General features: G+C 36.5%; 2 protein-coding genes across 11 annotated transcripts in view; one reads left to right on the top strand and one right to left on the bottom strand.

The window, feature by feature from the left end:
* Window positions 1-22,453, top strand: part of prss35 (serine protease 35) — a 229,903-nt gene that overhangs the window by 145,578 nt on the left and 61,872 nt on the right. For 2 of the 8 annotated variants that reach the window (XR_010006354.1, XR_010006352.1), the window contains 2 exons: window positions 6,950-7,053; window positions 16,929-17,143. The exons of 3 other annotated variants lie outside the window; for them this stretch is intronic. The gene's annotated coding sequence lies outside the window, so the exon portion shown is untranslated. Of the gene's footprint in view, window positions 1-6,949; window positions 7,054-16,928; window positions 17,144-22,453 lie in introns of those variants that run through there. 3 more of the 8 variants (XR_010006355.1, XR_010006357.1, XR_010006365.1) reach the window with 2 other exon arrangements.
* me1 (malic enzyme 1) overlaps window positions 1-22,453 on the bottom strand; it is a 152,489-nt gene that overhangs the window by 121,117 nt on the left and 8,919 nt on the right. For all 3 annotated transcript variants that reach the window (XM_062981225.1, XM_062981213.1, XM_062981220.1), the window contains exons 2-3: window positions 9,585-9,718; window positions 3,889-4,038 (exon numbers count right to left, since the gene is read on the bottom strand). In XM_062981225.1, the coding sequence (XP_062837295.1) occupies window positions 3,889-4,038; window positions 9,585-9,718 (284 nt within the window). The remainder of the gene's footprint in view (window positions 1-3,888; window positions 4,039-9,584; window positions 9,719-22,453) is intronic.

Here is a 22,453-nt window from a genome sequence, read left to right as displayed (position 1 = left end):
TAGAGAGATATCTTCTCTACAAATTTTCTAGGTCGTCCAGGGCAAGTCTATGGTAATTTCCAGTAGGGCATACCATAGAACTGCCTGGAGAACCTAGAAAATTCCTAGAGATGACATATTCCATCATATATGGTTACGTGAAATCTTTGGTACTGGTTTAGTGGGTACAAGAAGTAAAGTGTATCCAAATTTATGTTCCCCATTACTTGACAAAGCATTTCGCAAAGATCCTCCAAAGAAAGTCCCCAAGCCTCCCTTATCTCAAGCTCCCTTAACAAGAGCTTTTCTGTATAACTTTCATATTAGATATAGAGGGGGGGGGAAAAACCTATGTGACAGTAGATAAATGCTCAATCTGTCAGCACTTATGACTGATTTAGATGATTCCTATGTAATCTCAAGTGTGTGTTTATATGAGCAAACATAACCCATGGCCCAGAAACTGATGAAAATGAGGTTTCTGTCAACTTACAAAATAAAGAAATCATCAGAGTCATTATCTATTATTTCCAGGCTCTTTGATTAGGTCATGTGAATCTGAACTCAGGAATAGGAAAGTGGAATAAGCAACATCTGAATGGACTTTGACCTTTACCTCTGGTCTTTAACTTCATAAAACTTCAATTAATCCATGCAAGACAGACCACCTGTGAGTACTACCATAACAAAGGAAGTGAGTGGTGGTGTTCATCCACTGTGGTTTGTAAAGCAGGACACTTTCCTACATGAGTGTTTTAAAACTATTGCCATACATTTGCACATCTAGATAGATACCTACAACAGAACCTTGACCTGTGTTTCTCTGAACTGACAGATTTTAGTTTAGCTGCTCTCTGCCCACAACTAAAGTCAGAGAGCAGAGGTAAGGTTCTCTGAGATTAGCATTGGTTTAGAAACACAATGGCTATACTGTTTGACAGGTGCTTACTAACACTTTGCCAGTGTAAGTGACTTTAATCTTCTTTATATGAACCATGTAGATTGTTAAGTAGAAAGAAAACAGTCATTTGTGCTTGGAAACTATCTAGATTGTTCTATGAAAGATCAGGTTCATCAGTGAGAAAAAGAAACTGTTTTATTTCATTAAGGGCATAGGGAGTTTTGTAACCAGAGAACTGTTGTATAGGGTTTTTTTTTACACTTGACACTGAAGATCCTGAAATCAACAGCTGCAGGAAGGCTATATAGTAGACCACACACAGTGCACGATATGCTAAAGAGGGGACAACACTATGCACTATTCAACTAGTGAACTATGAGAAATGATGGGGCTACTGACCTGTTACATATCATGTAATACCTACCTAGTGATTAGCAATAGGACTATTTATATTGAAAATTGTTTTTAAAGAAGCAATAAAGTTAATGAAGTATAAAATATATAGGTTTATGAGCTCTCTGTAGTTTGAAAGGACAAAATATTTAGTACACTCATATCTCAGTACTCAGCTAGTTTTTCTAACAATACATAAAAATTTGAAATGTGGTTCACAAATAGCACAAATCACTTAGAGGAAAAAAAATCAACAACCAAGACATTTTGTATAGAAGAGGTATGGATTTCCAACCATTGCTGCCAGCTGCTAGCTGCCAGCTTCTTGCTGTCAGCTTGAGCCTATAAATATATATAAGCAGGAAATAAATTTTAACAATGCCTAGTGATGGATATGTAAGCAGAGCTAAAGATAAGTGACTCTGATAGTACTACTAGTGTCATAAATTTGTGTCAGAACTTTTAAAAGTGTAACTCCAGATATATAACACATACACACACACATGCTTTGGATAGCATGTCTGTGCCCCTGTTCAGAAGATTTCACCTCAATTTCTGTCTCTATGAGAATTGGATTTTGAAAAAAAAATGGCTTGTTGTGGAAACGATGATTGGTGAAAAAGCTCCAGTGGAGACACCTTTTCCCCATGATAATTCTTTCAGGAGTGAATTTCCTTTCATAGGGGTACAACACTTCCTGTTGTTTCATACCCCATTCTCAACTATGAGACATGTGTAAGTTGGATGTTTGTAATTCAGGGACTGCCTGTACATAGGAAATCCTGGAACCAGTTTGGAGCCAGGATGCTGAGTGCACAAAGCACAGAGCACGGATGCACATTCAGGGCTTTCTTTCATGCATCTTTGTGGGAGTCAGTCACCTGGCCCCCACTGTTTAAGGTCAGCCTTCAACTGCATTAAATAGATAGCATAGATGGGGCCCCAGTTAAAATGCATAGTTGAAACATAACACCATTAAAACACTTATATTTAAAAACATAGGCAAAGATTTGGGTGCTAAATGCAGTTTGACACCACTTTACCTGCCCTGTTTAATTGTTATATATAATTATTTCTGAATGAAATACACATTAACAGAGCTATCACATATATTACTAATGCAAAGTCCTATAAATTTTAAAGATCTATAGAAATATTGATACTAAAATGTCAGCAGTCCCCCAGTGGTACAGTGGAAATTTTGTATCGTGTAATAATGCGATTCCATCATTTATGATACTATATTAAACATGTATATATTAATTACTATGGGTGTAAAGGAAAAGCTAAAAAACTTTCTATGTAAAAATGGCATATTTGTAACATATATTATGTGAACAGGGATAATATTTATTAGTATAAAGATTTTATTTTATCAGGTTAGGAAATTTAAACAAAGAAGACTGAAACAAAATGAAAAGCATAGGGGGCTTATTTGGTTTCTTTAGATGCCCTGGACTAAAGTTGGGCTGTCTGGCTTAGAAAGCTTAAACAGAGAGAACTCACCCAGCGTATACTATTCCTTACTTGCCTTGAATACTACTCCCTATTAACCTTTTAGTAAATAAGTTTAAGCGTACATGTTGGTTAAGTGTTAAGGTTAAGAGAGAGTATAAAGTAAAGAAGATGCATGTCAGTGAGAGAATTTGATAGATCAGTTTGCAAGATGGGATCACATGGTTTAAGACAGAATTTTGCTAGATGACAGTTTTCAGACTTATTGGAATTATATTATGTTTTTCCTAGTACAGCTAGTAAAATGTTCTGGTTGTTGCAAGGAAACTTTAAAACAAGAAGTAGGGGTAAACAGAGGGATTTCAATTAAATTATATGACTTGTTTAAAAAACTGGCATTTAACAAACTACAGCTAGTCCCCGAGTTACAAACATCCAACTTACCAACAACTCATAGTTACATACAAAATATTTTTGGCTGGAGTTACACTTAAAAATGTACCTGTTCCAACTTACACAATATGTCAATGGTTTACAACCTCTAAAAAGAGAACCAATTGGAATAGTTATAAACACTAATACTGTCAAATATACTGTGAGAAAATTCTGGAAAAATTCTGATAATAAGGCAAAAGTTGGCTACCAACACATCTGAAACAAAACTAACTGTAAACCATTGAGGTTGCCTGATGTTGCCAAAGGTGATAAGAATATCCAATCATAATTTTTTAAAATTCTGTTTTAACATGTGAACAAAAAATTATTTATGTCATATTATTCTGACTGTTTTTCAGCTAAAATGCACCATTGTCATTTACAATGTTATGTATCAATTTTTACTACATTCTTTTCAGATGGTTGAATAAAGCTAGGGTAGAATCTTTTTATTTTATGTTAGTTTTATTAACATGATTGTTCAATAAGTCCAATTCAATCAAGCAGAAGTTAAAATGTATCTGTACTAAAAGTATTGAAATGCTAGTTTATTTTTTCAATGCAACATAAATTAGTTTAGCATGAGCAAAAGTATACTTAATATAGTCTGAATTATTCTAATTATCCAAGTTTTGGATTACACTCAACTATGCGGAGAAAAAACGCTGAAACCTGCCAATAGAAGAAGATAGAATTACATGAATGTGAAGTATAACTTTACATACCTTGGCCTCCGAAATGCTGTACCATATTGTTGGCATGCCAGGCCGACAGTGGGAGTATAAACAATAGGCATAAATCTTTCAATGTCAGAAGTTAGCACTTTATAAAACAGTTTTTCATTTCGATCCTGAAGGCTCATTAGCAGGATATACCTGTAGAAATGAATGAAATATTAGTCTCCTATGTGCACTCCAAGATGAGTGAAACAAAGACCTTTTTTCTTCTCCAGTAAAACGGTTTGAACTCTGGAAAAGCTTTGTCTCTGCTCAAGGCACTTCACCACTACCATCGTCCATATCAAATGATATCAAGAATTCGGGATAGTGAATGGCTCCACTTTCCCATTTATGCCCCTTGAGCTACTATGGAGAGCTGTGGCTTCAAGGATTGCAGAGGGAAAGAGAAAGCAGTTCCATTATATGTGCCAGCAGCACTTTGGATGTAGGCCCATGTCACCATCAGATTTCAATAAGTGAAATGAAAATGACAGCAAATGTAAAACTATTTGGCATATTCATTATTATTTTATTGTTATTCACCATGTGTCTTCAGAGACAGGGTAGGCTGGTGGAAGAAATATAAATGATCTTCCAAATATAGATCATATAGATAAATTATATTCTAACTCTTCCATCTAACATATTGCTTGCATTAGTTGTTTAATATGCCTATTATTAATGCAGTATAGAATACTCACTGGTACTTAAGGACAATTCTCACTGAATTCTGGTCATTTTACTACCCCAAGTATAATTTTAAATTATATTGTCATGTTCTATGCCTCTCCCAGTCCAAAGAATGCTTTTTTAAAAAATAAAAAGGATACAATTAAAAAGTGACAGAACATGTTTCCAGAGATACACATGCACAAATACTAGGAAAGTAATGAATCATTACATTTCTACAATTTTCCTCCTGTCTTCAAAAACCAAAATAGCTTTTGAAGGCTATTCACATAGCTTTAATCAATTCTGTGAAAAAATTCCTCATCGTTGTTTTGCATATTAATCAGTATTTTTCAATGAGGGAAGAAGCCTTTTCAATTCTCTGTTTCCTTCATAGAAAATGCCATTAGATTAGAGATTTATTCTGCATAAAAGTCACATATCATTGATTTGCATAGAAAACAGCATTTTTGTAAAAAAAAAAAAAAAGACAGCATTTCCTATGCAAAGATTAATATTTCTGCATTGAAACATTATTTTATGTTTACATTATGCAGAAAATAATGTAATTATTTGAAAGACCTCATCCCCTTGTACAAAACTGTCCAGGCAATGAGATCTTCAGAAGAGGCCCTTCTCTTAGTCCCACCTCCATCATAAGCTCAATTGATGGGAACCAGAGAGCAGACCTTTTCGGTGGCTGCCCCTCGACTCTGGAACTCCCTGCCCAGGAAAGCCAAAATAGCCTCCTTCCTGCTGCCCTTCCAGTGGCAGGCTAAAACCTTTTATTCAGACAAGCTTTTAAAGATGAAGGTTTTTAAGATCTAGTAAGTTTTTACTTTGAATTTGTTTTAATGGTTTTTAACTCAGAATTTTTAATACTGTTTATATTTAATCCTGTTTTAATGTTTGCATATTTGTATATTTTAAATGGTCATGCTGATGCTTTTATGTTAAGCTACTTTTAGTCCTCTTCAGGGGAGACAAAGAGTGGTAATAATAGAATATAGTAATAGTAATAATAATAATAATAATAATGAAATTTTTCCATGTAAAATTACTATAAAAAATCTGACCCCACGGTCTAGCTGGATAACCAACCAATGGGGAAACATTTTGCAGTGATAGGCAGTGCGATGGGCCAGTTGCAATACAAACAGTCACATCAACCTGTCAAAACCATGAAGGTTTTTTTGAGGAATGCCCAAAACAAAGCCATGTGGAAATGACAGGCAAAGTGTACTCTACGAATTTGTGGGACAAAAGCTAGGAAGAAGAAGATTCCATGCAAAATGTATACATAGATGCTTTGCATAGAAAACAGTATTTTCTGTTTAAAAATGAACATTTTTGTATCAAAATATTATTTTCCATATAGAGAAGGGGTTTTCCTGCATGGAAATTGCCAGTTTCTGTGTAAAAGCCACACATGCAAATTTTGCACAGAAAAAATACCAAACTACGAAGTTTCTAGTCAGTCCATGATTCTTCTCCTCACGGTTTCACACCACTTTTTTTTTTACCAATTTTAAATATTTTGAATATTCTTTCCCACCATAACACACACACTTCCACAGATCCACAACCACCCTCCGCCCCACCCCCACATACACACATACTTGATAAGAAGCTTCTCCTAAACTTTTGTGAGCAACTTGTTGCCAGTGCCAGCTCCCTTTAAATCTTCTGTTTATTCCTTCTGTTTCTAATTTCCAATTCTTTCCTAGAACTAAAGGTGGTATACAAAGTCTTCCCACATGAACTCGCATCAGGCAATGATTGCATCAAAACTTGCTTCAGTTCAGCAAAAATGCTTTGATTGGCATGACTTCATACTGTATTCCTAGCCATTTGAACACGCAGAAGCTCCCAATGCAACAAATGGGATCCTGACCAAAGTGTCAGACTTATCTATCTATCTATCTATCTATCTATCTATCTATCTATCTATCTATCTACCTATCTATATAACTGAAGAGTTTAATTTCAGTTTTGGACATTTTATCGGCCAAATGGGGAAAAATACCAGAGTTACATATCTATTTTTACTACATTCTTTCATAATTGTTTGCCAGGTGTGCTTTATTTTATGTCCAAATAATAAGTTAGCCTCTCCTCTGTTTCATTTTGGTCTTACACTTGAATTCCAGGAGAGTTCCCTCTCTCTAAAGTAGCCAAGTTCATAAGCCTTAGTTCTGAATGATATACAGTTTTGCTGGTGACCCTTTTTGAGATGTTCATTTCATTTCCATTGGAAAATGACAGGTGGAAAATATATTACGGATAAACTAATGTATAGTATGCCAGACAGCTCAGGCATGCATGGCAGCCAGAGGACTGAAACACAGTCTTTTTCTGAATATTTGCCCATTCTCTTTTTATTTCTTCATTCTCAAAGACCAGCTGCTTCCATTTAAGCCCCAAATGGTCTGTCATTCTTCTGTCCGTTTCTCTGGAGCAAATCTGGGATGTATATTCTGCAAAAATGATCTCCTGCGTAAGGTATGTGAAAAAGACTACTGAAAGCTTGACAGGAGGAAAACTGTTTTTAAAAGTTACTAACATAATTTATTTTTAAAGTTAGGATAATGTACCTAATTTTAATTCTGCATAGATAACAAATAAATAGTGATTTATGTTTGTTTGCTTTTGATGATTCATGATTTCAGTACTGTAGTACTATTATACAGAGACACACACTGTGTAGACTCTTCTATAAGTTATCTTTAGAGCAGGATACGGGGTTGAGACTGCTATGGTCTCCTTAGTGGATGATCTCCGTCTCAACACCAACAGGGGTGTGTTCCTGTTGGTGTTCTAGACTTCTCAGCAGCTTTTGATACCATTGACCAAGGCATCTTTCTGGAGCATCTGAGGGGGAGGGGGAATCGGAGGCACTGTGTTGCAGTGGTTCCATAGTACCGCTCAAGCAGGTTCCAGATGGTGGAGCTTGGGGATAGCTGCTCCTCAAAAAAGGAGCTTTTATGTGGTATCCCACAAGGTGCCATTCTATTCCCAATACTCTTTAATATTTACATGAACCTACTGGGAGAGATTTATCTGTAGGCATGGGGTGGGGTGTTAACAGTATGCTGATGACATCCACATATACTTCTCCATGTCTTCAAAATCTGCCTCAATTAAGGATAGTGTGTCTCCTCTTAATGAATGCCCGGAGGATGAAGAAAAATAAATTGAAACCGAATCCAGACAAAAGAGCTGCTTGCCATCAAGGGCCCTAATCTGGGGATGGAGGTGTGTCAACCAGTTCTGGATGGGGTTACACTCCCCTTGGAATACTGTGTTCACATATTGGGAGTGCTACTGGATCCATCTCTGCAAATGTCAGCCCAGGTAGATGTGACAGTCATAAGTGCTTACTACCAGCTTCGGCTGATATGCCAGCTGCACCCCTTACTAGATCTGGAGGGCCTGAAGATGGTAGTGCATGCACTGGTAACCTCAAGGTGGGACTTCTGCAATGTGTTTTACATTGGGCTACCTTTGTACCAAGTTTGGAAATTCCAGTTGGTTCAAAATACGGCACCCAGATTGATTACAGGAACATCTGGGAGTGAGCATATTACACCTATTTTAAAGTCACTCCTTGTGGCCCTACATGGTTTGGATACAGGTTAACTAAAGAATCGCCTTCTCCCATACAATCTGTCCCACATACTTAGGTTCTGCCAGAACCCAACTGGCAACCACCACCCAGAGAACCATTTGCCTTCTCCCATACAATCCGTCCCACATACTTAGGTCCTCCGGGAGGTGTCTGCTTCAGCCTGCCAGAACCCAACTGGCAACCACCACCCAGAGAACCATTTGCATTGGCCACGACAAGACTGTGGAATGATCTGCCGGAAAAGCTCCAACAGCTAAATGAGCTGTCAAAATTTAAAAGCCATTGAAAAACCTATCTCTTCAGACAGGCCTACCCAGCCAGTTTTTAAGCATGAATTTTAAACTTGTGTCCTTTGTTTAATCTCTGTTTTGTGTATTTTAATATGTATTTTATAGAAATACATTTTAATATGTATATTTTCTTAAAATACATTTTAATATGTGTGTTTTTTGGTATTTTTACAATGTGTATTTGTTTTATTTATCTGTAACCTGCCTCAAGCCACAAGGAAAGGCGGATAAGAATTATTATTATTATTGTTATTATTATTATTATTATTATTATTATTATTCAGTAAGAAAATAGGATCAGGGTCTTCTTACACTCATTGCAGAGACCAGAAGGTCACATATGAGGAAATGCAGCTTACAGATTTAACGTGACTGCTGGGGACACATTTTTTCTGCCCCTAAGACTCCCTGGAAATCCCCCTAAAGACTAAAGACAACCTCACATGATTTCTGCAACTGCAGCAAAAGGGGATTATTGTACAGGGAAGAACAAAGGGACAACAGAAGTATTGATCTAAAGATAAATCAAGAGCAATGAAACTATGAGACAGCCACAATGTGGTGTAGTAAGACTCACCAACAGGCCCTTTTAACCTGTTTTAATTGCACTTTAGCAGCCTCATTGTGTCATTAACAGCTTCATGTGATCAAGTTCTTAACTGCAGAAAAAAAACGGACCAAGAAAAGTTTGTTCCTATTTCAACCTCTGAATTGTCCCTTCTTAAGAGAAATTATTTTTCAATTTCATGCTTTGTCTACTAGAATGTACCATACTGTCCAGATATAGACTAATTCATCTATGATTACAAGTTTTATGATTTGATGTGTAGTCTGCAGATGAGATAACATCTTGGCTCTGTATGCATTTCTAGCTGAAGGTGCACCAAACTGCTCTATTTCAGATGAACATTAATATCAATGCTGGGGGTAGTTTCTGAGTTATAATTCTACCTCAACATAACATATAAAAAACAATAATCCTTATTCAATGCAAAGATTTGTAACAAAAGAAAATATTGTTTCTGTCACATTTTTACCAAGGTAACTTTTAAGAATGCTGAAGCATCCCACTCTCCACCTTCCAAAAAAGATTGACAAGGCACTCAAGATTTTACCTGTCAAGATCAGATGTTTGTCTTTCAAAGTTTGCTAAAACCCTTAAAACCTGAATGTCTTGGCTGAGAAAACAGGGAGGCAATAATCCATGAATATTCAACTGTTGTCTCTCTTCCAAGGTGAAAGCCAGGCCCTGTAGAGTAAAAGAGAAGTTTGTTTGCTGAAAAGAATTTACTTTTAAAATGCTGAGTTTGCCAATTTGTTAACAAGAGCCATACTGTACAGCACACAGATCTCTAAGTACACACTCCCACATTTTAAAACGTTTCATGTGACATTTACTTCAGAATATGAACACTGAAAACGTACTCCTAAAAGAGCATATTTTATTTTTCTTAACACTATTTATATAATTGTTCCTTCAAACACATAGGCATGAAACCAGTATTGCATTCTAAATATCCTTATCTCAAAATCTTGAAAAGAGTAAAAAAATACCTCTTCCAGTTTAACAACAGTTCTACCACTTCTGCAAATTAATTTCACACTGTTTAGGGTCCACAACCAATGTTTCCAATAGGTAAAGGTTTTCTCCTGGCATTAAGTCTAGTCGTTTCCAGCTCTGCGGGTTGGTGCTCATCTCTATTTCTAAACCGAAGAGCCGGCATTGTCCGTTGACACCTCCAAGTTCATGTGGCCGCCATGACTGCATGAAACGTCATTACTTTCGCGCCGGAGCGATGCCCACTGATCTACTCACATTTGCATGTTTTCGAACTGCTAGGTTGGCAGAAGCCAGGGCTAACAGTGGGAGCTCACCCCGTTCCCCAGATTTGAACTGCCAACCTTTCAATCAGCAAGTTTCAGCAGTTCAGCAGTTTAACCTTTTGCGTTACTGGGGGTTCCTTAATATATCCAATATAACTATTTATATTTGATATTATGTATTCTGTATGATTCTACCAGCATTACGGTAGATAGTGTAAAAGTTATGTTTCCACAATAATTCTCAGTATGAAATCACAGTGTGTGGGTGGGAGTCATTTTTTGCTGTAACAATAGGCTGTACAGAGGCAATATACAGTATTTCCTTTTTATTTTCTCTCTTTATGATATAGAGCTAAATGGTAATCTCCTTTGCATCACTGTAGATCAGCCATAAGCAAATTCCTACTGGCTGTTAGGAATTGTGGGAGTTGAATTCTAAAACACCTGGAGGACCAAAGTTTGCCCATGCCCGCTGTAGATGGATAGTGAGACTCCTTTGTATGGAAGAGAAAGGGCAGTGGCAGGGGGGATTTATATTTTATTTACTGTAATAATGAAATTAAAGAACTATATATGGTATCTTCTATTCTAAGACACTTTTTTCCAATATAAGCATTACTAAAAATGAGGTGCATCTCAGAATCACAGAGTATCTTACCTATTTTTATTGGTGATAATAGTACTGAAATTAAGGTGTGCCTTATAATCAATGGCATCTTACAATTGAAGAAATATGGTAATACATTTTCCCTTTCACTTGTTAGTTGAATATTACCAAATTGGCTCCATGAGCAGAAGGGTCACTGATTCACAAAAAGACCCCGTCAACTGAACAGAACGTTTAGATCATCATTTTCTTATGTATGACCTCTCATCTTAATTACCTTGGATTCTAAGGAGAGTTCAAGCTTGATTTGCTCTAGAAGCCATTTATTTGTCTTTTTTGCCTACCTATAGTATCTACAAAATTCTCATCTAGTACCACATTTCAAATAAGATTATTCTCTTTTTATCATATTTTTCTCTGTCCAGATTTCACTGTCCAGAGCAGTAGTTCTCAACCTGTGGGTCCCCAGATGTTTTGGCCTTCAACTCCCAGAAATCCTAACAGCTGATAAACTGGCTGGGATTTCTAGGGAGTTGTAGGCCAAAAAACCTGCAGACCCACAGGTTGAGAACCACAGGTCTAGAGAATGCAGAAAGGAGTTAAAATTGAACAATCAAGCCCAATGAGAGTAAACCTATTCAATGTACAGAATGCACATAAATACTGATTTACTAAATTCCCATAACTTCATTGGGTTATTCAAAAGCAAAAGGTTTTGAAGGTGTGTTTAATGAGAGAATAGTGTATGAATTTGCAACTGTAAGGTCTTTCCAAAGCCAAAGAGCCATCACAGCTAAACCTTTGTCTCATGTGCTCAATTTGATCTAATGGATGGGCTGGACTTGTGAAACGGATCTCAGATTGCAGGAGCAATTACAGTAGAGTCTCACTTATCCAACATAAACGGGCTGGCAGAATGTTGGATAAGCAAATATGTTGGATAACAAGGAGGGATTAAGGAAAAGCCTATTACACATCAAATTAAGTTATGATTTTACAAATTAAGCACCAAAACATCATGTTATACAATAAATTTGACAGAAAAAGTAGTTCAATATGCATTAATGCTACGTAGTAATTACTGTATTTACGAATTTAGCACCAAAATATCACAACGTATTGAAAACATTGCCTACAAAAATGCGTTGGATAATCCAGAATGTTGCATAAGCGAGTGTTGGATAAGTGAGACTCTACTGCATTAGGCTAAAAAAAACTCCTTTATATAACCAAATTACAGACTACTTAAATAAATTACATATATAAACTACATTAAAATAAAGGGAATTTTCTTGCAAGAATAAGAATTTTAATTTGGTTTTTTATTTATTTCAAGGATAACAGTACAATATCTCCAAAGAAATAATCAAAACATATCTGCAAAGAAAAATGTATTACTGTTTGATGCCAATATATAATCACGGAAGCCTACCTGGATTTCCCTAAGTGATTAGTACAAACTCAGATTAATGGCACAACAGCAACAAAGAGTCCATTTAAGATTTCTAATTTCTACTTGCATGCCATAGCTACATGTTTCTTTACCAGTTTAAAGAAACCAGAGCATATTCCCTGTGTTACATTGAACACACAGTTGCCCTTGTTATCCATAGATTCAATCAAAAATGGTTCAAAGATATTCGGGGGGATCCTAAAAGCAACAACTGTATCTTGCTGTAGCTTCCCACTACTTCACTGATCCCCAGGCTCTTTCTAGCATCCATATGTATATAAGGGATGCTATTTTACTATGTCATTGTACATGTCAGGACTTGTGCATCCACAGATTTTTGTATCCATGGGGGTTCCTGAAATCAAATCCCAGTATATATCAAGGGTTCACTATATTTAGATCAAAGGTCTTATAGAAGATAAATCTAACAACCCATATTGTTAATTATTCAATACAGTGCCTGTCGCAATCTCACAAAGTAAATTGCTTTACAGGATTCTCCTCAATGATCAGTGCCATAAGCAAAGCCGTCTGTCAAGTTTTCAGACCAGCTATAAATGATTTGTGTAAGGACAGCAGTAACCTGCAGTATATAAGCAGAGCAAGAAAATAGCAAACTTTATTAATGGGATAATAAAGCTGTAAAATATCCGGACTTAGAATATTTATTGGAAAGCAAAATGGAAATTGTTACCACAAATCCCATACCATCTAGTATTCTAAGTCATGAATGAATCATGACTTCAACTATTTTCAACATAAACAGATTTTTGGAAGTAAAAGGAAAAACCTCGACTTTTCAAAAAGGTTTCCAAGGCAGTGTTTAAAATAGAAGGGAGAGGAAACATGTAGATAAAAGGCTGAAAATAAGGCAATGGTGTTTAAATTTAAGAAATATTAGTACAGAATGTATATGGACTCTATATTAGCACAAGGAGGATGTCAAATACCTTGGTTTTGTCAACAGTTCAATAATGTTAGCTGTACTTGCCAGCTATAACAAAGACAAATTCATAACAATTAGACATATTCAACTGTTGTAGCAAGAAGCTTAATAATGGGAATATGGATCGTGTCTGATAGGGAAAAAAGACCTAAAAATATAAAAGGAGGCCCATTGACCTCAACAATGGTATGTTGGGAAAAATGGCAATATAAACTTCCAATAAATTAAACAGACAAGCTCCCAATAGGATCCACACAGAACAGAAACCCCGTTATACCGGAAAATGTTAAAGAGATTGGAACTACGTGGTATAACAAAGCTTGAGGACTTAGTGAAATCCAACAGATACAATAAAAGATAAAGTGTGGGCATGGAAATTGGCTACTATGGAGAGGGTTGTCTAAAAAGCTAACAGAATGGAAGAGGAAGGAAACTCCAGAAACAGATCTTGACAAAATAATAAGATGGAAAGTAAAGAAGGAGAATTATGGGAGTCATATACAAAACAATCACAAAAAAAACAATATAACACAAAATATACCCTGATAGAAGTCTGGAAGGAGGAATTAAGTTGCAGTAAGAGAGAAATAGACAATTGGCTAAAATCAATTAATAAAATAAAACATTTAATGATTAAGGAAATGCAACGGAAAATACTTATAAAATGGTATAGAACTCCTGTGCAATTGGTATATATAACGAGAACCTTCCCAAAACAATGCTGGCATAATGGGAAAACTGGAACATACACCCACATGTGGTGGGAATGTGAAAAAATTCAAAGATTCTATAATATAATTAAGAAAGAAATGGAAGAGCTATTGGGGATAAAAATAGATTGGAACAAAACACAATTGTTTGTTCAAAAAATGGAAGGCAATTGAGAACTTAAAGAATGGGAGGATATAATAAAACACATGCAATTAAAGCCTCAGTGGCCCTAGGCTGGAAGGACCAAAAGAAATGGGATACAAAAACCTTGTATAAATATTTAGCAGACTATCTACTCCAAGACTATATTAGTGAAAGGAAAAGCTATTATAGGACGGGCTAAACTAAAAAGACCTGGGAGACAAAATGGAAGAGTCTCATTTCCAGAATAAAGGGGAAATATAAATATAAGGAATTAAATAAGATTATCCTCATGATTGAACAACTATAATACACATACAGTAAGATCAGTAAACTGTTCCCAGGGGGAAGAAGGAGGGAGGCAGGGTGGGCGGGAGGGAGGGAAAAAGAGGGGAAACGATGTAAAACGGGAGACAGGATGATGATGAAAATAAAATTAGTACTTTTGAGAACCTCAGACAGACAGCTATGTATAAGATTAATAAGATTCTGACTGATAATAGAATAGATGGTGAAGTCAAGGGAAATGATTACAAGCTCGATCATATTGAGGTATAAATATTCAATAGTATTCCTGTACCTTCATATTACGTAAAGAGAAGTCAAGGGTGAAGGTTCATGGGGGGGGGGGGGGAATGGGTAGGTGGTAGGACTGGGGGAAAATGCTTGTATTTTGATTGTGGAATATCAAAGATTGTATGTTTCTCTCTATGTGTGTGTGTGTGTGTGTATGTATGTATATATGTATATATGTGTAGATAGATAGAGATTACACAATAATCTGCCACACACCAGAAAATTAAAAGCACCTGTGTATTGTTAGTACTGAAAATTAAGTTTAAAGTTTTATTAAGAGTATAAACCAAACTAGCACATTTGGGGTGGATTTACTAATCACTCAGCTCTGCATTGTGGGTGCAACCAGCTCCTCTCTTCTCCTAAACTGTCACCACATGTAGTAAGTGGTGGAAGGTCTATATGACTTGCTTCATACTCATGAGGTCAAGAACAATGCTAGATAATTATATTGGGTTAACAAAGGGCTCATCTACCCCTACTACAAAATCCACCCCAACCCACTGTAGCAGCAGTCCAGTGGGGCTAAAACTGATTCATCCTTGATGGGCTATTACCTAACTTGTCATCCCTGGTTGTCATCAGATACCTTTGCTGACACCAACAAAGGTGCTCACACAACCGGGGGAAATGAAGACTAAGATTGTGGAGAAGGAGGAAATGATCCTCCCTCCTTCTCCCTGATCATGTGGACATTTTTGCCAGTGTCAGCAAAGAGGCCTGGCAATGGCCAATAGTTCTCCAGAGCTCTCTGACTATCTGCTGCAATGATCAGGGTGACATCTTCCAAATCAGTTCTGTTCCCTGTGCTACTGCTGATGATGCTAGCCTGTGTAGATAGTAGGTTTATTCACACTGAAGTGCGGGACTGCTTTTGGGTTTTAACAAAACTCCAGAGCATTCCCTGACTTTGCTTAATGTGGGGCAAAAGTGGTTCACCTTGGTTTACCCAGAATTTAGGGCTAGGGGTCCCTGGATGTCATTTGGGCTATGTCCAGTAGTGCTGGCGTGGACTAGCCCACAGAAAGAGAAGAATAAGACCGTATTGCTCTTCCCCATGTTTGTCGGTTTACCAACTACATTACTTGGAAAAGGGGTAGCTGCCTGAAACAGTGTGGAAGGTACTGGTAGTAAAGGGGGGGGGGGACTATTGTCATTGGCAACATGCAAAGGAGAGGCATGGAGCCTAATCCAACAAACATGAATCCAGTTTTTAAGGGAATGTTTCCCAAGGTACTTGAAAACACGGCTTGTTCTAAATAAGAAAATATGTAGATCACAACACCTCAAATTTGCTTTAAGAAAAGCAGGAGAAACTAGCTGCCAGTCCAAACCACTTATTTATTTAGTAGTTTCGCAATATGGAATAAATTTGCAGCACTGCTATATTTTGTGGAATTAATTTGCACTTTTCAATCCAGAAAATCATGTTCAACAAGAAATATTTCTACTTATGTTTGGCCATGATAAAAACCACCAAAATGAGAACATCTTGCTCTGAGTAACATTACATTTGGGGTTATACTACCTTTGCGTGTGAAATCAGATTCCAGATGTGAAGTCAAATGCAATGCAAAGCTTAACTAGCCAGCTATAAGAACAGATTAGACTCCTTGGAGGAAAAAAACGTTCCCTATAAATCTAATAAATGGCAGCATTTACTTTGGTGGCCTGAAGATGTGTAAAATAGTCCCAACGGTAAGACCTTCATAAATGAAAGTAATGCTCCCAGAGTCACTATAATTCAATGGCCAATTTTCTGTTTAATAGTTATAGTTTATGTGTCTTGCAGTTTCAAGGTAACTGATATAAGTATCAAAATCTGGAATGTATGTATATTGGTCAACCTGAGGGCTTGTTCTAACATTTGCCTTAAAATAACAGGCTTCTTATATGTGGCAGCTTCTCCTCCCATTTATCAATATATATAGTGCTGCCTTTAATTTACAAATGCAGTATTAAATGTAAGTGCATGCAATGCTCAATACACAACTGTACAATAATTCAAGAAATGTTTGTCATAAAAATATTAACAAGTTTATTGCAATTGCTCAACAAGTAGTGTCAGTCACTTATTTATTTATCTAGTTATTTTAATAAAATAAAAAAGTGATCTGGATATTTTTGAGGGCAAAGTGTAAGTACAGAAACAACAGTGAAGGTAACAAAAGAAATTGAAATTCCTTCTCTTCTGCTTTTAGGATTTCATCCAGCTAGTAAATATCTCATCCAGCACATGTGTGAGAGAAAGTTTTATTCCTGGACATCCCTCAGGAGCTGCTCATGAACTGGCCCTAGACATCTTTTAAAAGCCAAATCTGCTTTATACTTACACTATTAGCCTCCACGTGCAATGCTTTTGTGTTAAATAAAACCAATTGATTCAGAAATTGAAAATGATTTGCACCTTCACAAATGTTGTCTGGCTTTCTTTTCTTCTTTTACAATGATTGGATTAAAAACCAATCCCTATAATAAGTATATCAAGAACAAACCAGAATTATCTAAAATAAAACTGCCATTCATTCCCAGATATGTAATGAAGATGAACTATACAGGTGCCCCTGATGGCACAGAGGGTTAAACTGCTGAGCTGCTGAAGTTGCTGACCGAAAGGTCGGCGGTTTGAATCCTGGAAGCAGTGTGAGCTTCCGCTGTTAGCCCCAGCTTCTGGATATGCTAGTTGGGGGGTTATGAGGGCTATAGACTAAAATTATCTAGAGGGTGAAATAACTTGCCATTGCAATATACAATGATAAACCTTGCTAAGCATTATAGGCTGGATGTGTGATTAGTCCCCATTCCCTCCATTCCATATCCACCATGTATATGCAAATAAAGGTATTTAAAAATCCCCAATATCTGGGAGAAAAATCTGTTCCCAAGAATCTTGGATAAGAGTAAATCAACCTGTGCTTCTAAAACTCTGAATATCTTTGACAATTCACTACAAACTGTATGTGAAACCAAGATAATTTCTGTCCTGACCAAAACCATCGCTAACATGTTTGATCATCCTTCTAGTTTCTCAGTTCTCTAGATAAGTAATTCAAATTAATTTCATGGCAACTCCTTGCATATACTTTTTGCAGGAAAATGAATTATGGTGTCTCTGTGCATTTGGAACTGTGATTAGGGCTAAAGTAAGAGACTATTTCTGGCCAACTATAGCTATACAGTAAGTCAGCACTAGGCCCTAATAAGCTTTTTCTTTTATTTAAATCCATGCTATTTTCTGCTGTTTTTGGAGTACTACAAACTTTTACAATTAAACACACAGAAGCTGGAGCAGGGCAAACATCAAGTTCTATTCTGATGTTTCAAAATTAGAACAGAGATTTAACAGGGAAATACAAACAAACAATAAACTAGCAGAGTATTTTAATTGTGCAGCATTTCTAAATTGGGAGAAGGATACTAATTGGATCTGTCATCTGTTCTCTGAGATAAGATTAAAGCTTTACTTAACAGCATTGTCTTAGTACACCTCCTTGTTTTAGGACACAAAGTACTGAACAGTTATTAAAAGCATCATCAAAAGGTCAAACTCTTATCCATATGTAAAAGTTTGATCTGTTTTGTTTTATTGGTCTAGCCAACACTTTATGAAATTCATTTACGTTCTCCTATAAAGGTCTTACCATAAAATGATCAGTGGATCTAGAAATTGATCTAGAAGTGGGTCTTTCAACAATTTTCCATAAAAATCAACAGCAGAGTATGTTCAAAACTGACATGGAAAAATATTGCATTCCTTTCGAGCGTGCATACTGTGGATTTTAGTGACCTTGGATGACTAAAGATGGGATATAAATTGCACCAACCAATCAAACAATCATACTCTTTTCTCAAAAGACGCAAATCATTAACCCTTTCTGTTCTCTTCTGCCTGTAAGAAACATTCCATTTCAGTTTCGACAGGAAAAGGGGGAGGGGTCTTACTTTCTACACTGACAGATACCTGTCTAGGGATTTGACATGCTTCTGTCAAAATCCATACTTAAAATAATGGAAGCTGCACAACCATGACTGAAATTCTACCTTAGCAATAAATAAGTTGAATGGTTTTGGTGCATAATGTTTCTGATTTGCGTCTGTAAAACGGGAATATAGGGCTGTTGTCTTGATGAACAAAACAGTCCAGAGGGCCCAAAAAATCAGAAATAATAATGCTGGTTCTAAGATTGTTCCTATAATGCACTCCTAGTTTGTAAAGTATGAAGAAGTCAAATGTGGGAGTATTCAAAATGGGTCAGGGTTGCTGATCTTTGAGAATGACTCTAAATGTTGAAAAAGCTTTGTTTGTTCTCATTCATTTTTTGATATTGTTTAAAACAATATTATCAAAGTGGCCAGGAATGTGTTCACGTGATTGAAGGCTGACCTAGATTCCAGATCACTGCATCTCAAACGGCCTTCAAGCTCCTGAAGTGACTCTAATTTCCTATAATTGATACAAAATGTTGAGAGGTTGTGATCAACTGCTGATTATAATGTTGTATCTATGACTCCTTTAGTTGTATCAGTCTCCTTTAAGAGATTAACTTTACACAGTATTTAGTACTAATATTCTTAGGGGTGAGCGTAACACTGAGAGGGCCATAAAAAAGCATCCAAAGCTTACAATGTAATTCTGTGCATTGTAAAATTTGCAAGGAGTGAGTTATAGGTCTTTGCTACCACTTTTGGCAATCAGATATTTGGTTACAATATATTGCAAAGAAGCTTTAAGCCAAAATGCTCACTAAATGCCCTATGTATTCACTAAATACATAGGAGAGAATTGGACAATTGCATTCACTGGAATTCTAACCTTGGCCCTCATATAGTCATCTTAAGATATGGACCTCTACATACATATAGCTATACATGCATACTGCTGTCTACTCGTGTTATTAATTAAAATGGAGATTAAAGTCAAGAAATCTGAAGAAACCTGGGACTTGAAAGGGCAACTATGAGGCAACTAGTCAGGATCCTCAAAAACATATTGTTGATTACAGAAGCCAGAATTCTCCATGCTGTTATATTTCCAGTTTCAATATATGGATATAAAAGCTGGACAGTGAAGGAAGCTGATATAAAGAGAACCAACACATTTGATATATGGTGCTGGAGCATAGTTCTGCAGATAACATGAACTACTATAAAGACAAATAAATAGGTCCTATAATAGTAGTAGTAGTAGTAGTAGTAGTAGTAATAATAATAATAATAATAATACTTTCTTTCCACCCCGCCCTATTCCCCAATGGGGGCTCTGGGCAGTTAACAACATGTAGCAGCAAACATTCAATGCCATAAAATGTAAACAACAAAAAGATAAATTACCATAAAACAAATGACACATTAAACATCAACATTGAGCAATAATAAAATGTTGCAATAAATTAGACATAACACAACTAAAAATTACATTTTAACGAATAAACTATTTAAAAACCTGGTCTAAAACTGACATTAATAAAAGTTTTATAAACCATTAACATTTAAAATGTAAAAGCCAGAGCAACAGAAGCCTGAACTCTCTCTAGAAGCCAAGATAACTAAACTGAAACTGTTGTACTTTGGCCATATCATGAAAAGACATAACTCACTAGAAGAGATAATCATGCTTGGTAAGATACAAGGGGAAAAGAGGAAGGCCACATTACAGGGAGGTAGAATGGAACAAGAAAACCGCAGCCTTGAACTTGCAAGATTTGAGCAGAGCTGTTGATGATGAAGTGAGCTGGAGGTCTGGCATTCATTGGGTTGCCATAGGTTGAGGTCAATTTGACAGCACTAAACAATAATTCATACCTTCATATAAGCTTGTTGAAACTCTGTTGGAATGATCTTGTTTCCCCACTGTTTTAGCAAAGTTGTATATATCAACTGCAAAAGACTGCTCATTTCCTCATCTGAGGGCCTGATCTTGAGGCTAAGTGACTGGCTTCTCTTCCTCAGGATGAAAAGGAGGAATCTTTGGGTCAGATCACCACCCTGAAAATGGTGTTTAGATACTTTCCCCCTCATTACTAAGACTTAGTGTTAACAATATTATTTAAAACAATATATGAGAAGGAAGGACTAACGCAAGTATAAAAACAGTACAATAATACTGTAAAACAAATTATTCAAATGCAAATATAAAACTAATGAAATGCAATACAATTTTGCATTTGTTCCCTTTTTTTAAAATTAATGAAACATTTCACACCTATTCATTATAAAAGAAAATCAAAGAGCTCTAAAATTGATGGGAAACATTTCCTAAAAAAGTTTAAATTCTTGAGGAACTTTCAGGAGGCTACATATGCTCTATAGGACTGCTCTAATTTTGACATGTTCCAGGCGCCTGCTTGCCTCGCATGGACTGGCAGAATAGTTGGACTGGGAGATTTAAAAAGTCATAGAGTTGGAACAGATTCAATTACTCTCAAGTTCGATTCCCTTTAGTAACATAAAATTGACTATGCTGACAGTAGCGGATTTTAATGGGCCAGTCATAATAACATTCTGAAAAATGTTTGGACAGAGATTGGTAAGCAAGCCAAACAAAAAAATAATCCAAGAATGCTTCACACATTGCACCACTGAGTATTAACAGAATTTCTATGAAAGTGGGGAAAATTACCATCAAAAGTAGATCTATTAAAGACAGAATTAGAGAAATGGGTTAAATCTTTTCATCTATGGGCCAGGGTATCCCTAGTTTCAAAGTCACTAGGTGAATTCAGATAAAACATTCATTCAATCATCTTTGATATAAACATATTAACACTGCCCTCATCTGCAACGGACGGTAAATCTGCAGCCAGGCCAGAGCAGAAATTGAGCCTAGATGGTTCAGCCGGCCATAGACAGTATTAGCCATGCTGGATAATCATTTTACTGTCCATGTTGCAGTCAATAATGTCAGAAAGCCACACAACTCTATGAATCATAAACTTATAGAGTTGGAAGAGACCACATGGGCCATCCAGTCCAGGCCCCTGCCATGAAGGAAAATCAAAATCAAAGTACAGTACCCTCAACAGATGATCATCCAGCCTCTGTTCTGAGTCCTAGGCCCCTTCCACACAGCTGAATAAAATCCCACATTATCTACTTTGAACTGGAAAATATGGCAGTGTGGACTCAGATAACCCATTTCAAAGCAGATATTGTGGGATTTTCTGCCTTGATATTCTGGGTTATATGGCTGTGTGGAAAGGCCCCCAGGCTGCAGGGCCGCAGGGCTCCCTCTTTCTTAATAATAATAATAATAATAATAATAATAATAATAATAATAATAATAATTTATTTATGTACTGCCCTATCTCCCGGATGGGACTCAGGGCAGTTTACAGTCTTAAAAGCAGCACAAACATTACATAACAACATAATACACATTATTAAACAAAGTAAAATAATACAATTATAACAATAAATCACACTTACATGACCAGATCAAGGGGATGGGAACCATAAACCCAATATGTTAAAATGTATCATTTTAGGCTAGGGAAATCTTGTGCAATATATTCAGGCTCAGAAATCGGCAGTAGTCCAATATAATTACTCAAAAACCTGCCGACACCACCAGGTCTTCAGTTCCTTGGATAATGTAGGGGATTGCCTGATCTCTTTTGGCAGTGCATTCCAGAGCCAGGGGGCCACTGCCGAGAAGGCTCGTTCCCTCGTCCCCACCAGCCGCACTTGAGACGGTGGTGGGAGCGTGAGAAGAGCCTCCCCGGAAGAT

This window comes from Anolis carolinensis, chromosome 1 (genome assembly GCF_035594765.1).
Source record: "Anolis carolinensis isolate JA03-04 chromosome 1, rAnoCar3.1.pri, whole genome shotgun sequence".
Classification (NCBI taxonomy): Eukaryota; Metazoa; Chordata; class Lepidosauria; order Squamata; family Dactyloidae; genus Anolis; species Anolis carolinensis.
The sequence above is the reverse complement of the archived record's forward strand: the minus strand, read 5'-3'. Positions and strand labels throughout refer to the sequence as shown.